The following is a 16,599-nucleotide window of genomic DNA, read 5'->3' on the forward strand; positions in this document are numbered from 1 at the left end:
TTAATCATTATAGGCACGATGTTTTTTTTTTGAACGGCAAAATTTATTAATAACCAAGTCTTTGCACAAGACGAAGAGAGACCGGCAAAATAGAAACAACAAAGTAAAAGGTGCCGTATATAGGCGGAATATCCAAAAGAAAAATCATACACCTCGATCATCATAATCACCCATAAAAACAAAACCCAATTGAGTGCTACCATCAACACCAATAAAAATAAACTTCCAAAAACAAGACCAAACGCCAAAACAAAGTTAAACCCATACATACTTTCATAAACCAAACTGAGCTATAACCTCCAATTTGATCGCAAATGACCACATAAACAAAATCCAATCACCCATCGTCGTCGCTCACACCAAAACCCCTAAAAACTCTTCATCTCATCACCACCAATGAGCCCTATTAAACATCCAAAATAGACTTATTCCAACACTTATTCGTATTCCACCCCCAATCGACCCAGTGTGTCGGAGAAGACACCATAACAAGCCAAAAAACTTGAGTCAAGAAACTGACTCCCGATCTCGAATCAAAAGCGATCGGCCCACCAGACTCCAGAAACAAATCACTATGGCATCCCTCAACTCCCCGACCACCAGAGAAGTCACATTAACCAGGAGAAACACTTGAAACTAGACACTAATTTCCGATCTCGAAGCAAAAGTGATCTGCCCACCAGAGTCCAAAAGACAATTCTCTAAGACAACCAATAAGTGGAATGATAGCGCAAACAAAACCAGCTTGAAAACAATCCAAAATCAAACCACTCGAATCAAGCAATGAGTCAAAACGAAAAGAAAACCCAACCGGCATGTAACAACCCGATTTTCAAAACAAGAGTGCATTTTTTTTTCTTTTTAAAATAACTCAATGCCATGCACTAAAGGATTCAGGATCGTCTTTAATTTAAAATCAGAGTAAGTAAAACATTTTGAAAGCATTACTAACAATACAATCTGAATCAAATGTCACATTTTATAAAACAATATTAGGCAATGAGCTTTTAATATCAAATTATGCACTGCGAAAGTATAAATTAGTGTTCGAGTATTCATTTCCCATGGTAGTATCATTTACAGCGGTGCCCAAACAAAAGAAGTAAAAATACATAAACATAAGACACCACAAGTAAAACATCTAAGCTGATCCTTAACTCTGAACTGGGATGACATGGTACAAGATCCCACCAATGGCATCAAGCCGCCAAACTGCTACACCTCCAAAGCCTTTGCTATTCCCGCAAAGCACACTCCCTATTTGGATATGGGGCAAAGCCCGATCCACAGATTAATGTGAAGGGTCACGATCTAATAACAACATAATTACAAAAATACTGCAGGCATACATACTAGTATGGTAAATGGCATCAGTATAAACATTCCTCACACAAAATATAATGATGCACAATTAGCCTAGCAAATGCAGACTCTACATGTGTGATACAACCTCCACTGGCCTATCACATGCAAATGATTCCGGAATAATCCACTCTGCAGAGGGTAAGAAAATCATGATTCTCATAGATTTAAGGTAGGTTCCTTCACGGAAGTCCACACCCCGCGCGTCCGTGCGTCTCCACAGACTACCGCGTACTATAAGACCAGATTTAAGGTGGGTTCCTTCACGGCAGTCCACACCCCGCGCGTTCGTGCGTCTCCACGAACTACCGCGTCTTATAAGACCCAATCTCATAGATTTAAGGTGGGTTCCTTCACGGCAGTCCACACTCCGCGCGTTCGTGCGTCTCCACGAACTACCGCGTACTATAAGACCCGTGCGTCCAACGGACTAACACGTACCATGAAATGCATGAGCATATATTGTCCACTCAATATGTGCAAATGCAACTCTTATACATCATTCAACATATGTAGTATAAAAACATGCCTCAACTGGCAGTTCACATATTATCTTTTAATTCATATCAAACAACATTTCATAAATCAACATGCATTTCATATATTTATTCATAAATCATATGAAAGCAACGCACATCAACATATCATAATCAAGTTGATTGCAAACAAATCCCACACTGGGCAAACACATTCACTTAACATATCATATTCACAATACACACAATAGCACATACACCATCCAGGCATTTAAGTAACTATGATGTTGAAGAAAGTGCCCTTACCTGAGCAACGCATTCCTTATAACGTACAACTCTACAACTCGTAAGCATCTACATCAGGAACGTCTCTAAACCCTCGAGCTAAGTATCCTAACATATACAATAGCTTAGGTAAATATCGACTCTAAAGCTTCCTACCCATTCTAGGTGACACCTTAGCAACTCTCAAAAATACAATCAACTTCGATATTTTCTAAAACATAAATAAAATATTTTCCAACATGACATTCGTCTCAAAATCCTTGAAAATACTTTAAGTCTTATCATGACCATAAAGTTAACAAAATATCTAAGGAAATTTTTTTCCTGCAAAGACTTTTCTTTCCCCTGTTTATCTTCTCAAAACATTTTTAATACGATCACGAAGTATTGTTTCTAAATTATTTTTTTTAAATATTTCCCCGACTGAATAATATATCACTTTTCCTTAAAATCACCCAAAATAAATATTTTATAAATAATTTAAGTCCTCAAGAAATCTTAAAAGATCAAAGCAATTGATAAACTGTTTTCCGTTTTGAAACATCTTTTCGAAACCACTCAAAACTATGATAAAATGAATCTGACGAATTTTCGACAGAGTCTCCTTTGTGTTTACATCGCATACCAGAGCCTCTGGCTCAGTCAATCTAACACAAATTCACAGACAAAATATTTTCACAACTCAACATTTCAAACATTTAAAATTTTAATTCTAAAAGTGTCCGCAGTCACTTACATCGAAAGCTCAGACACATATTATTTTCAGAAAATCATAATAAATTCATCCGTTGTCGAAACGTCGCGAACCATAGGTCCATTTCGACCATCTCGACGAGGCGAATCCATTGGTCAACCTCTTTCACTTTTCAACAGTATTAAAATGACGAAAATACCCCTGAACAGTTCAGTCTTTTCGTCCAGACAATATTTTTCAAAAACTAATCGGTTGAATCAACTCATTTCCTCGTCTAAAGCATAGATATCAAATAAAATTCACATTTCGATACTTTTTCAAAAAGCTAAGATTTTAAAATGATCCGATCGTAAATTTTCTTTTAGATCTACTACCACATAGACTCACTCTACCACATTAATAAAAGAAATGAGCATGAAAATTATAATCCAAAACCATTATCTCTTTATATGTATCACACGGTTTTGAAAAGGAAAGTTTGTTTGCTTTTCTTTCTTTCAACACAACTAAAATTAATGGTAATAGAAACATGATTAACTCATCAAAAGAAGCAAAAGATCAAAATAAATATCATCTCCCAACAAACCCACATACACGGCTGAAATGGAAAAGAAAAAGAGAGAAGGAAATCCTTACTTCAAGTTTATTCCCAAGCAAGCTAATCTTCTAACTCTTGAGCTAAATAACCTTGCACCTTAACTAAGATTAATCACCACGCGAGAGGAAGAAGAGAAATGACGGAAATGGAGTTCCAAGAGGAAGGGGTTCACGTTTTATTTCAAGAGGCAGGAAGATAAAATTTAGTCATGGAACTTGTCTTAAATAGGCCACACAAAATAATCCTAGCCATTTGATCAAATAGTAAGACATGTGGGTTCAATCTTAGCCATTCATTTTTACTACTCACAAACATATTAAACTAATATCCTATCAAAATATCTTAGATATTTTGTCCTCTATGCCACATCATTGGCATGGTCCTCAAGTTTCTAATTTAACGCGTCTAATCTCGGTCATGGATGAATTTCACGGTAAATATAGGTCATTTATTAACAAAAAATATCAAAACAAATATAAAGCCCTAAATTTAGTTATAGCTAAATTACGGGTCTTACACGGCACAAGTAAGCGGAAAAGGATATGGACTCATATTTGAGGTCACCACGAGCAAACAACACCACAAGACCAAAACCTCACCAATGTTCAACAAAATCACACCTAATGTTGACATATAAATCACCACCGCCTAATACCACCATCAAAATTGTGACATATAAATCACCTCCACCTAATGTTGTTTCCATTCAGCAACACCACATGTTTATTGACACGGTATTGATTTTTATAGCTGTTTATCCAAACAAGTAGTCGATGTATGATCTTAGCACCAGTTAAAAACCCAAATATTAGACATGTGAGGCGAATTTCAGCCATTGATGGATGACCCTTTTAAGCTTTTGATAGGCACAAATACCATTTTAACCTAAAGCATGACTGAAATTTTACAATATGAGATGCATAATCTTCTGCACAATGCTGAATTTCAACTATGATTCAAAAAGTTTACTATACAAAACTAAGTAGCCATTTTTAGTAACTTACCTTTGTCGTGCCCACCTCTCCAGAGTCGTCAAACCCTTCGCATGTAGACAGAAAAATCAGTGACATCGTCTTGACCTTCAGAGCCATCAGTGTACTTTAGAGGAAGCTCACAGGTAATAACCAAATTCACCTAAATAAGACAAATATCAAATAAGTATAGCACCATTTTCAGATCAAACACAGAGAACGTCAAGTGTTATGAAGAACCTACTGTAACCATATCTGAATTCTCTTAAACAGAAGCATGATAGCAGCTACGCATAAGAGCACCATGCTGTATCAATGTCAAGCATAATACTAAATAAGAAATCATGAGTTTATTTTATAAAGTTTTTTCTAGCTTTATTCATACTAGAAAGATTAAACTCGTGAATGAGTGAAATAAAAAAGAGGTGAAAAAATGTAAGACATTAATTTTGGTGTTTTAGATTGTAGCCATTGATTTTTTATTAAATGAAATGGATGGATGATATTAATCGAGGTTGTTTCCTCATATTCATCTCACACTGAAGAGAGTCTCCAATATGGTCTAGAGCGGTTCTTTTGACCATTATATATGTTGGAAAAATTTGACATAGAATTATCATTATAATAATGAATAGAGTATTAAATAAAATGACTCTAAATAATATACTTAAATAATAAATATAATAATGATACTTTAAAATGAATAATTAAATAATAAAAAATTCCGACAATATTTAGTAGTATAACCCTTAAAACTCACACACAATTATAAAATTTAAGTTTAAACTCGGAAATGAATGTGTAAGATGTAACAATATTAACAATATCCAAATTATCAAATGAGCTATGTCTAACAATACTTAATAACTTCACATTTTCAATTTCGACATTTTGGATACCAAAACACTTTTCATTCCTTAAACCAAATGTATAATAAATAGTTCTCCCTCACAACAACAGCTATGACGTGCAAAAAAGAGCATGTCATTGTAGTTCAATATAACATATGTTTTCTCATTTAAAAAAATTAAATGATAGATACTAATCACAAAAAAAAAAAAAATGTCATTTTCACAATTTTGTAACAAATTCCACATTTTTATTTATTTTTTTTGACAAGCACATTTTTATTTATTTAATTCGTATAATTTCCCAATTTTCTAAAAAGAAAAAAAATGCATCTTGAGAAGTTGAGGATTAAAACTCTTTTACTCAAAGTTGAGCATTAGATTAAGAAATGAAAACACGGTACAAAGATATGTTTTTTATTTTACAAACGGTACAAGAATATTTGAATATGATTTCTATAAACAAAAAATATGAAATTTTAGTAACTAATATAACGAGTGTAATGTATGTCTGAATAATTTAAAAACGTTTTCACTGATATCCAATAATATATGGCATAGTAGACACTGATATCCAATAATATATGGCATAGTAGAATTAGTATAATGGCTCTGATTTTTTTTTTGTTTTTATTTTTATTTTTTCATTTTATAAATAAAACAAAACAGTAATGATTATTATTTCTGGGTTGCCAGCTCAACTCACTCGTTTGAGTTAGTCATAAAGAGTTGGAGGTTTACATTTAAACTTTTTTTTGAACAAGTCTTATGTTCAAACTTGGATGAAGGAGAAAAAATAATCTAACAATTAAACTTTTTTTTGAACAAGTCTTATGTTCAAACTTGGATGAAGGAGAAAAAATAATCTAACAATTAATATTTGTCATTAAAAAAATGATTAATAACTCGTAGAAATTAACTTTTTTTCATCCATTTTTATGTCTTCTAACTCTAATTTATAAATCCTTAAAAAAAACCTCTAATTTATAAAATTTAGATAATTTTCTTAGACCAATTTTTTTTAGATAATTTCCTTTTAAAAAAACTCAAAAACAATTAAACCCACATGGTTGGCTCTTGGTGTTTTTGTTGTAGGCCACCTCTTGTTTCTTGATTTACGTGGTGAAGTGGGGTTTTAGTGGTTGTTGTTCGCATGTGTGTGAAGGTAGGTCTTGGTTAGATGATGGATGTATTGCGTCTTTTATGGTGTTTCTTTTGGATGTTCTGCTTATATTTGTTTTGTAATCTCATATACTAGTCTTTATTCACCTTGTACCGGATCAAGTTTTAATAGATTTTGCAGTTAAAAAAAATAAAAAATTAAACCCACGTGGTTGGTCTTATGGTATAAGCTGAAGAGTTATTACTTTTAGGAATCAAGTCTAGTGAAAGCATTAAATAGAAGAAATGTATAACTGCTAGATACAACTTAGTAGAAATGCAACCTGCTAGAATCAACTCATGAGATCTTTGTTTGGTAGTGTGTAAAATAGATGTCCTTCTGCAACAAAATTTATCTTACTATTCCAACTAAGTGAAGAAGACATATCACTTATTAATTGCATCAAACACTTAACTGGCAGATTCAATCAAACCAAACCGAGCAAAAACAGAAGAGTTTCAGTCTTGATTAAAGGGTTATAACTCAACCTAGTCTTAAGACAATCACAATAAATTGTTAATTCAGTACCAAACAAAGAGATAGGGACAGGATTGAGTGTAACAATAGAGGCATGTTCTCATTGTTTTTTTTAATAAATTTGAACTATTGAGTTAATCTAACCGTATTTTTTATATGCTTCATTGGCGAGGGACTTAATTAATTGAGCCCTCATTCTAAAATCCATCTCATAATTACATAGAAAAAAAAGATTAAAAAATTGAAAAAAGAAAGAGTAATAAATAATAAAAAATTTGATAGAAAAAGAAACACTAATAATGTATTAATATTTTTCCTTAAAAAAATGTATTAATATTCTAAAGTAACATATAATAAAGGGCGATGATAACATGTGCCCTAAGGTTACATGATAAAGTTTCCACAGATACTAGGTAATTACTGAAAAAAATAATTATAAAAAATTTGAGAAAAAAATTGACATAATTTTCATTACATAATTTCCTTTAATACATTAAATATTTTTTTTCTTCGAATTGACATATAATAAAGGAAAATACGGAATGAATGCTTCCTCAAAAATAATTACGGAGTGAGTACCATTTTATGTTGTCTTAACCTATGCAATATTGCATTGCATAGGGCAGACAAACCTGTTATTTTAGTGTTTTGAGGCATCATCCGTTACAACTTGGAAATGAGGGTAAAATTAGGGAGGAAAAAGGACACAATATTTTCACTTTTAAGCTCCGAAAAGGAAAAATGAAGGCATAAGCTTTTATTTCTAACTAATTGTTTATTTATGTGACCAGTAACAGGTTGCCTTGTTAATTTGTTATGCCTCTTGATAAAGACTTTCATTGGAAATAATAAGGCATCCAATGCAAGGACAATACAATTGTATAATAACGAGGCATGCATTTTCATAGTTTTGGCAATAAGTTAGTTGAAGAAATATTGTCAATTGCAACATCAATTACCTATGTTAGCTCTTCATCTATAAATAGTTAAATCTAACCACCACTATTTATGTCATCTCATACTCAAAACACTGCATTTTCAAGTATATATTCCGAACCTTCTCCATTTCATCTTGCAAATCTAACAAACAACGAACATGGATGCCGGCACATTCTCCGCAGAGTTCACTAGCACCGTTGAGGCAGGGAGGATGTTCAAGGCTTTGATCCTTGATGCACCAAACCTCATCCCCAAGCTTTTGCCAGCTATTAAGAATATTCAATTTGTTGAAGGCAATGGAGGCCCCGGAAGCATTCAAGAGATAACCATTGTTGAAGGTTAATTAGTTGCAACATTTTCATTTAATTTCACTTATATTACTACAATTTGCAGCAACGCTATTTATTCAAATTGTTTTTCTCTTTATTAAGCAAATGTTAGTTGTTACAGTGAAAAGTTGTTAGCATTAGAGATAGAACCTTAAACCTCCTTTTTAAACTCCTTTTGCGTCTTAATCCATGCCACTAGGCTAATTGTTATTATGCCTTCAATGCAGGTGCTAACATCAAACATGTGAAGCATAGAATTGATGGAATAGACAAAGATAATTTGATATACAAGTACACAGTGATCGAGGGGGATGGTAAACCGGAAAAGCTCGAATTGGTTTCACATGAGGTCAAGATTGAGCCTAGTACGGAGGGTGGTTGCAAGATCAAGAATGTAAGCAAGTATCATCCAAAAAATAGGGTTGAGATCAAAGAGGATGATTTGAAGGATGCCAAGGAGGAAGCATCGGTTATTCTCAAGGTAGTTGATACCTATCTTGTGGCAAACCCAGAAGCCTATCTTTGAAGTGACTTATGAGACAACTACATATATGCCTAATTACATTATATTATGATGATCTACTTTCACTTTGCTTTGAAGCCAAATATGATATGGCTAATAATAAGACTAAATAGTTTGTGTTTTATTGGGGTTTGATAGGTATGGTACAATAAAATTAATTACTATGTGTTTGTTCGAAAAAACATTTGATAAATGCGATTTCGAGTAATATTGATTTTGTAACATTAATCTGATTACGATTAAGTTTAATGTAAAGTGATTTTTGTTAGATGTGTTTGCTCTAAATATAAGTTCGAGGGAAAAAATAGGGTAAGATTTTCAATGTGTTCATTTAATGATGAGCTACTCAATTACATTAGTAAAATTGAGACACTTATTCATACAATATTTTTTAAATAGAAAAAACAATATAATGAGATTTGTTGGGCACATTATACAAATCCATCACCCAATAATTTAATCACACGATATTTTTTATATTTAATTATTTTTTTTCCAATTATATAATTATTATTTACACTTGAATAGAAGACAAACGAGCAACAAACTACGCCGCTAGGCCTTTTTGGATGGCAAAACCAATCCTAAAGTAAATTAATTTTGAATTAATTTTTCGTACAAATCTGATCATAACTAACAATACTCCAAAATACCAACTAATTTTTCTCTATGTAAAATCAAACTATTTATGTTTCTTCAATTCGAGATGAATACAATCCATCAGGAGAACCTCAATCATCAATTCACATGTAGCTACACTTGAATTAGAGAGACTTACCCTTGCTTTCTTCTCAAAGTCTTTTCCAATCTCACAGATTGATAGTGAAACAAAATGACTATAATTTTGTCGGGGCTTCAAATATTGTTAAGACTCGTTTGGTGTGCAATATATGATAGACACATTATAGGATAAGGAGTAGATTAAAGATATATATCACAGTGACGGGTTAAACATATATCATATCATGTGTATAATACACACAAGATAAGAAAGTTGATAACATTATTTTATCTTAGGCTTAATTACACTTTTGGTCCATTAAATATTTTTCAGGTTTCATATTGGTCCCTTAATTAATAAAAGTTATGATTTGGTCCCCTAACATAAGGGACCAAAGTGACTAACGGAGAAGGAGTTAAGGGACCAATTCGTAACTTTTATTAATTAGGGGACCAATATGAAACCTGAAAAATATTTAAGGGACCAAAAGTGTAATTAAGTCTTTATCTTATCACGTGTTTGATGCACACTTGCTCATTTAATTCGAGCACAACCCCAACCCATCATGTAAAAGTGGGAACAATTCCTTAAAAAATGTAAAAGTGGGAACAAATAAAATTAGAAAAATAAACCATGGCCAAAATTATAAACATTAAAATTTTCAATGAAAATGCAAAATTTTCATCAAAACTTAGGTATTCTTGTACTTATTTTGTTTACAATTCAATATTAGCAACATGAACCTCCCTAATAATATTGACAGTGGACGATCACCAAAGTATCATAACCTTATTTTTAAAGTCAATTGTGACATGTAAATTTTCAACCACCATATATATATTTTTCAATTGACCCATTCAACCTCTTTATCAATCGTTACAAAAGCAAACAAAATATGAACAAAGACAAAGGGAACAAAGCAAAAAAAGAAAAGAAAGAAGAAATAGAGTCAAAGGAACAAACGCAACAAATAAGCAAAGAAATAGGAAGAAAAAAAAAAAGGAATAGAAATCACTACCTCAAGGTTTTGTGAGAGAGAAAGGAGAAGATATATATATATATATATATATATATATATATATATATATATATATATATATATATATGGGTTTTGCTAGAAGACACATTTTATGAAGATGTCTTTTAGCAAGTTATTCTATGAGCATTTGCTAAAAGATACCAACTAATTTTTATGAAGGTGTCTTTTAGCAAAGTTATAACTAAAAAGTAGAAACCACACATTGAGGTGTGGATTGCTAAAAGACACATTCATGGGTGGCTTCTAGCAAAACCCTATATATATATATATATATATATATATAGAGGATGTATACTATGAGAATGAATAACTTATATGAGAATGACGAGAATAAATTGCAGCCATTAGATTAAAAAGAAAGGGCTGTGATTGAAAAGTGAGTATTTGCCAACCATGTGACTAATCTCACTCAATTTCCTTTCATTCTCTGAAAGCTAGCTTTAACGCTTCTTATTCTTCTTCATTCCAAAGCTGATGTTTCTTCTTCCCCCTCACCATCAATGATCTTTTCCGGCGACCCCGACCCTCTCCGGCCAAAGCCCACCATCGCCACCTTCCACCATCGGCTCACGGTTGAAAACCCGCCGTTCCCACCTCCCTGCACACGTTCACAATCGGAAATCCTACAGAAACCATTTCAGATCTAATTTCATGCAATTGTCTCTGTTTTTTATTCTTTGTTCTACACGATTCCTCCAACGATCTAAACCAATTTCAGAAATATTAACATTTCATTACCAATTCTAATTTAATCTAAAAGTGTAACTCACCAGATCTATATTTTCTATGAACCAAATTATATAAAAAAGATGAAGAAAGAGAAGCATTTTTCATGTTTACAGTCAATTAAAACCATTTGGATCTTAATGTCTATGTTAATTTGAATCTTAATGGTGGTGAAGAGTGATTGACAGAGGAAGAGGTTGTTGCTGTCGAATGGTATTAAGAAAATGAAGAAAGGAATTGGTTTAAGAGAACTGATAGAATAGGGGTGACACACATGTGAGACTTTTAATCTGGACCATTTATTTTTTATCTAAAGGTTGATAAGTGTTCTCACAATTCTCATATAATTAACTCATTCTCACTAGATATGTCCTCTATATATATATATATATATATATATATATATATATATATATATATATATATATATATATATATATGGGAATGCTAATACGCACACACTTTAATTTTAGAAGGTGTACATTAGCATCCTACACCTATTTACTTTTGACATAAAATGCCCTTTCTCTTTTTTTAATTACCAATAAGTATATGCCCTTTAAAATAATTTTAGAAGGTGTACATTAGCATCCTACTCCTATTTTAGAAGGTTTGATATGTGAAGAAAGAATGATAGGTGACTTTTGTAATTAGGAACATCAAAACCTTGAGAGGATCTACGTAAAATTTTTTTTGACGTTAAAAGACAATTTCATTAATGAAAGTCTGGCAATAAATCAAATGCCAAGACTGCAGAAATACAAGGCGGAGTTTCTTCGACCCATATGCAATCTAAATAATTAAGAGCATATTTAGCTAAATAATGAGCAGTTTGGTTGGCTTCACGCCTAACATGGAAAAAATTTAAACTGCGAAAACTACCCTTAAAACTAATACAATATCGAATAATAGAGCCAACATAGTTGGGAGATTGTTGGTGAGCATTCAACGCTAAAACCACATTAGAAGCATATGATTCTGCTATAAGATTCAGAAAAGACATGTCTTTTGCAAATTCCAAACCCTTCCGCATAGCTAAAGCTTCTGCAACCTCTGAATCTGGTAATGAAAAGACTTGCCAGGAACTAGCACCAACGACAACACCTTCATTATCTCTCACCACAACACCAATACCCCACTTATCACCCTCTATCGGACCTGCTGCATCAACATTAAGCTTGTAGAAACCATTAAAAGGAGGTGTCCAATGAACATCAGATATTGGCAAAATTGAACCTCCACTTAGTGTCTCCACCAACACTATACTAGCACTCTTGAAATTTACAATAGATCTTTGTGCCTTTTGAACAGTGGCAGTCACATCAACATCTGTCCCCTCAAAACATTTCTTATTTATAGCACATCATATCTCATAACACAAGGCCAAAACATGAACTATAATATCCTCATCGACATCAATAATATTTTTCTCCAACCACTTATGAAGAGGAACGTACCTGGAATCATGCGAATTAAATACCACACCCAAAGAGGAAGCAAACCATATCTGCTTTGACCGCTGACATTCCATAAAGAGGTGTGAAATTGTCTCATTATGTTCCCCACAAAGAACACACAATGGATCGCTACTTATTCCTTTTTTAAACAGATCATTTTTTACGGGTAGTTTTTCATGTAGAATCCTCCAAGAAAAGTGGATGTGTCTTGGAATACTTTTTATTTTCCATAATTTTTTCCACAATTGGTGATTATTGTCCTGCATTGAGCTATGTAAGTCATTTGCTTCACGCCTTGCCTTTAAGAAATGGTATGAACTCTTCACAGAAAAATTAACTGACTGTGAAGCACCCCACACAAATTCATCTTGCAATTGAGAGAAAGAAATTGGCAACTGAAGAATTTGTTGAGCCTCAAAAGGGAGAAAAATTTCATTAATTAAAGAAGCATTCCAACATCGAATATCATGGTGAATGAGATCTGAGGCAAACATAATATCACAATTAGGGGGTTTAGGGGACCAAATCTTGTATCCATTTTGATAAGGAAGCCAATTATCCTCCCATACATTAATTAGACGACCGTCTCCTACTCTCCAAATACCAGCTTTCTCAATAACATCCACTCGTGCTTGCAAAATACTTCTCCATGTATAACTTGGGCAGTAACCAGTTCAAGCTTTCAAGAAATTGCTTCTAGGGAAATACCTAGCTTTCAAACATTGTGAGATCAATAAGTCGTCGTTGTGCATAATATGTCAACCTTGTTTAGACAACATTGCAAGGTTAAACTCATGAAATGTTCGAACGTCTATTCCACCTTTCTTTTTTTCCTTACATAATGTCTCCCATTTAATCCAATGAATTTTACGTTCACCTTGTTTACTACCCCACCAGAACTTACTATTCATACTTTCAATATGCTCACATAAACCCATCGGAAGTAGAAAACAGCTCATCACATACGTAGGAATTGCTTGAACCACTGATTTAATCAAAACTTCTCTCCCAGCAGTTGATAGAAATTTTTCTTTCCAACCTTTCAGCTTCTTCCATACCCTATCTTGGACAAAATTGAAAACTTGTTTCTTAGACCTACCAACAAAAGCAGGCAACCCCAGATACTTTGAATGACACTCAACAGCCTTAATTTGCATCCAACCTTGGAACAAAATTTTACGATCATCAAGTACATTTCGGCTAAAAGAGATTTCAGATTTGTCCAAATTAATAGGTTGACCAGAAGTAGATTGGTAAGTATTAAGAATTTCTTGAATGGTCTGAGAATCTTGAAAAGAATCCCTACAGAAAATGAGGCTATCATCTGCAAAAAATAAGTGATTAATTTTTGGAGCTCCTCTAGCAATTTGAATACCATGAAGGCCTTTTTCTGCTTGTGCCTTATTTAGAAGCCCGGAAAAAACCTCAGCACATAAGATAAATAGGAAAGGAGATAAAGGGTCCCCTTGACGAAGGCCTCGTTGAGGATAAAACTTCTGACAAGGGCATCCATTCAACAAAACAGAGAAAGAAACAGTGGAAATACAATTGAAGATCAAGTTCTGCCATTTTTTAAAAAAACCCATAGACTGAAGCACCTCAATCAAAAAGTTCCACTCGATACGATCATATGCTTTTGACATATCTAGCTTTAATGCCACACACCCCTTCTTGCATTTTCTTTTTTTTTTTTCCTCATATAATGAAAAGATTCAAAAGCTAGTAAGGCATTATCAGCAATTAAACGTCCCGGCACAAAAGCACTTTGAAATTTTCCAATGATATCCGAAATAATCAATTTCAACCTATTTGCAATTGTTTTCGTAATTATTTTAAAAATAACATTGCAAAGAGAAATAGGTCGAAAATCAGATGGCACCTTGGGCTTCTTCTTTTTTGGAATGAGACAGATATATGTATAATTAATGTTGCTCGGATTTCCACCACCATTTAGAATCTTCAAAGCAAAAGAAGTCACATCCTTTCCAACTATACTCCAAAATTGTTGATAAAATAAAGCAGGCATTCCGTCCGGTCCCGGGTCAGCATGAGGCTTTAAATTTTTAGCGGCTAAGAAAACTTCATTTTCTGTGAAATCAGCTTCCAATATGTTATGCATAGCATCCGACAGTCTATCTTTGACCACTTGCATAGCTTCAGAAATTCTTTCAGGGTGACTGGTAGAGAAAAGATCCTGAAAGAAATCATTAAAAACTCTAGCAATGTCTTCCTCATCATTAAAATTTTCCCCATGATCATCACATATAGAATCCACCCAATTTCTAGATTTTCTCTGAGAAGCTTTTTGATGAAAGAATTTTGTATTTTTATCTCCATGCTTTAACCACAAAGCACTAGACCTCTGAGCCCACCAAATTTCTTCACTCTCCACCAAGTCATTCAGTCTAGCCTCAACTCGTCTGATTTTCGACATTACTCCCTCGTGTTGAGATTGTTTATTAAGATCATCCAATTTCTTTTGAGCAATTTTTATCTGATTGGGAACATCACCAAAACGATCCTTACTCCATTTAGAAAGATCATTCACACATCGATTAATTTTATCAGACATAGAATCACCTGTCATCTCCCAAGAACCTTTCACTGCTTCCAAAATTCCACTATCGCGCAACCAGCATTCTTCAAAACGTTGTAATTTAAGAACGTTTTGTTTTTTCTTCGGCTTTCTAGAAGCAAGCCGCAACCACAAAGGTAAATGATCTGAAGCTTACATAGTTAAATGCACCACTAAAGCCGAAGGATAGAATGATGACCAGGCTGGTGTAGCTACCACCCTATCAAGGCGAGCCTTAATATTAGAAGCACCATCTTGTCTATTATGCCAAGTAAATTTATCACCCTCAAAACCTAAGTCAGAAAGATTGTGATTTTGAAGAGTGTCCCGAAACATCAAAATCATATGAGAGCTACTGAAGTTTCCACCTTCCTTCTCATTCTGTGAAAGAATCAGGTTGAAGTCCCCCATGAGAAGCCACTTATCAGTACTTTCCACCAATGCTAGCTGGTCAATTAACTCGCAGGTTTTATGCTTCATGTGAGTCTCCGGAAAACCATATATCCTAGTAAATCTCCATTTCTCCTCTCCATCCTCAATGGCAATTAAAACATCAATATGGTTTTGAGAAAGAGATAATACCTCCACTTCAACTCCTTCTTTCCAAAACATTGCAAGACCACCTGCGCGTCTATTACCTTCTCCTGAACAACTAACAACAACAACACCAGATAAGCCTTGAATATTTTGAAACTTATTCATCTCAAAGTCTTTTTTCTTAGTTTCAGATAGGAATACACATGTGGGATTTTTGTCTCGTAAGAGCTTTTTGAACGCACTAATTGTTCGTAGATTGCCAAGCCCACGACAATTCCAAGCTATGAAACTCATTAGTTGATAAACACAAAAAACTCCTTATTAAAAAGGGAAAACAATACTCCTTATTAAAAGGGAAAATCAAAACTCCTTATTAAAAGGGAAAAACAATACTCCTTATTAAAACCAAAAGTCCTTATACTCCTTATTAAAAGGGAAAACCAAAAGTCCTTATGAGAAATTCATCGAACACGTTAAGGGCATCAGTACTTGAAGAGGGGACATGTTCATGAATAATAACGGTGCCGATAAAGAAATTGGTGTGTATACCTGTAGTTATGCAGAAACGTGATTCGATTGGTTGATTTTGGGTTGGAATATGATAAAAAGAAGAAGCGTGATTCCTTATGGAAAGGTGGAAGAACGATGGTGTAGTTTACATGATAAAAGGCGGTTTAGTGCTCCTAGAAAAAATAGTAAAGGACTTTGACAGTAGCAGACTAATTGAAACTAAGAAGAATTGAGTTTGTTGAACCTTCCTTTTACCATCGTAGAGACATCGCTATTGGCCTTGAACGAGCGGTTTGTCCAAAACGATTCTTTATGTCACGTAGGGATCGATATCGCAAATCGTATAATCGTATCAACAAAGATTTACATA

At 33.6% G+C, this 16,599-nt stretch overlaps 2 protein-coding genes and 1 long non-coding RNA gene across 3 annotated transcripts; 1 reads left to right on the forward strand and 2 right to left on the reverse strand.

Annotated features, from left to right (window-relative positions):
• Positions 1-1,034: 1,034 nt before the first annotated feature.
• On the reverse strand, positions 1,035-3,620 carry LOC146945355 (uncharacterized). Its single transcript, XR_015028024.1, has 3 exons — positions 3,454-3,620; positions 2,145-2,231; positions 1,035-1,257 (listed from the first exon to the last, which is right to left on the reverse strand). It is a non-coding gene; the product is annotated as an uncharacterized LOC146945355 (long non-coding RNA).
• A 4,171-nt stretch (positions 3,621-7,791) lies between these two features.
• LOC146945356 (major strawberry allergen Fra a 1.08-like) lies at positions 7,792-8,932 on the forward strand. Its single transcript, XM_085747896.1, has 2 exons — positions 7,792-8,150; positions 8,369-8,932. The coding sequence occupies exons 1-2, from the start codon at positions 7,970-7,972 to the stop codon at positions 8,665-8,667; spliced, it is 480 nt and encodes a 159-aa protein (XP_085604022.1). The 5' UTR covers positions 7,792-7,969; the 3' UTR covers positions 8,668-8,932.
• Positions 8,933-10,884: 1,952 nt separating this feature from the next.
• On the reverse strand, positions 10,885-16,013 carry LOC146945357 (uncharacterized). Its single transcript, XM_085748056.1, has 6 exons — positions 15,340-16,013; positions 14,487-15,228; positions 13,574-14,103; positions 12,608-12,669; positions 12,202-12,479; positions 10,885-11,022 (listed from the first exon to the last, which is right to left on the reverse strand). The coding sequence occupies exons 1-6, from the start codon at positions 16,011-16,013 to the stop codon at positions 10,885-10,887; spliced, it is 2,424 nt and encodes an 807-aa protein (XP_085604182.1).
• Between the last annotated feature and the right edge of the window lie 586 nt (positions 16,014-16,599).

This window comes from Medicago sativa, chromosome 2 (assembly GCF_051527215.1).
Source record: "Medicago sativa cultivar Bolivia chromosome 2, Bolivia_mono, whole genome shotgun sequence".
In the NCBI taxonomy this organism is placed as follows: domain Eukaryota; kingdom Viridiplantae; phylum Streptophyta; class Magnoliopsida; order Fabales; family Fabaceae; genus Medicago; species Medicago sativa.

Excerpts from the sequence above, each read along its gene's own strand:
- LOC146945356 (XM_085747896.1), top strand. The coding sequence starts at position 7,970 with ATGGATGCCGGCACATTCTCCGCAGAGTTCACTAGCACCGTTGAGGCA. Across the intron at positions 8,151-8,368 it reads AGAGATAACCATTGTTGAAG|GTGCTAACATCAAACATGTG; the intron begins GTTAATTAGTTG and ends CCTTCAATGCAG.
- LOC146945357 (XM_085748056.1), bottom strand. The coding sequence starts at position 16,013 with ATGAGTTTCATAGCTTGGAATTGTCGTGGGCTTGGCAATCTACGAACA. Across the intron at positions 12,670-13,573 it reads GTGGTTCAAGCAATTCCTAC|CGGTCAAAGCAGATATGGTT; the intron begins GTATGTGATGAG and ends ATGGAATGTCAG. Across the intron at positions 12,480-12,607 it reads TTTAATTCGCATGATTCCAG|ATGTTGATGTGACTGCCACT; the intron begins GTACGTTCCTCT and ends TTGAGGGGACAG.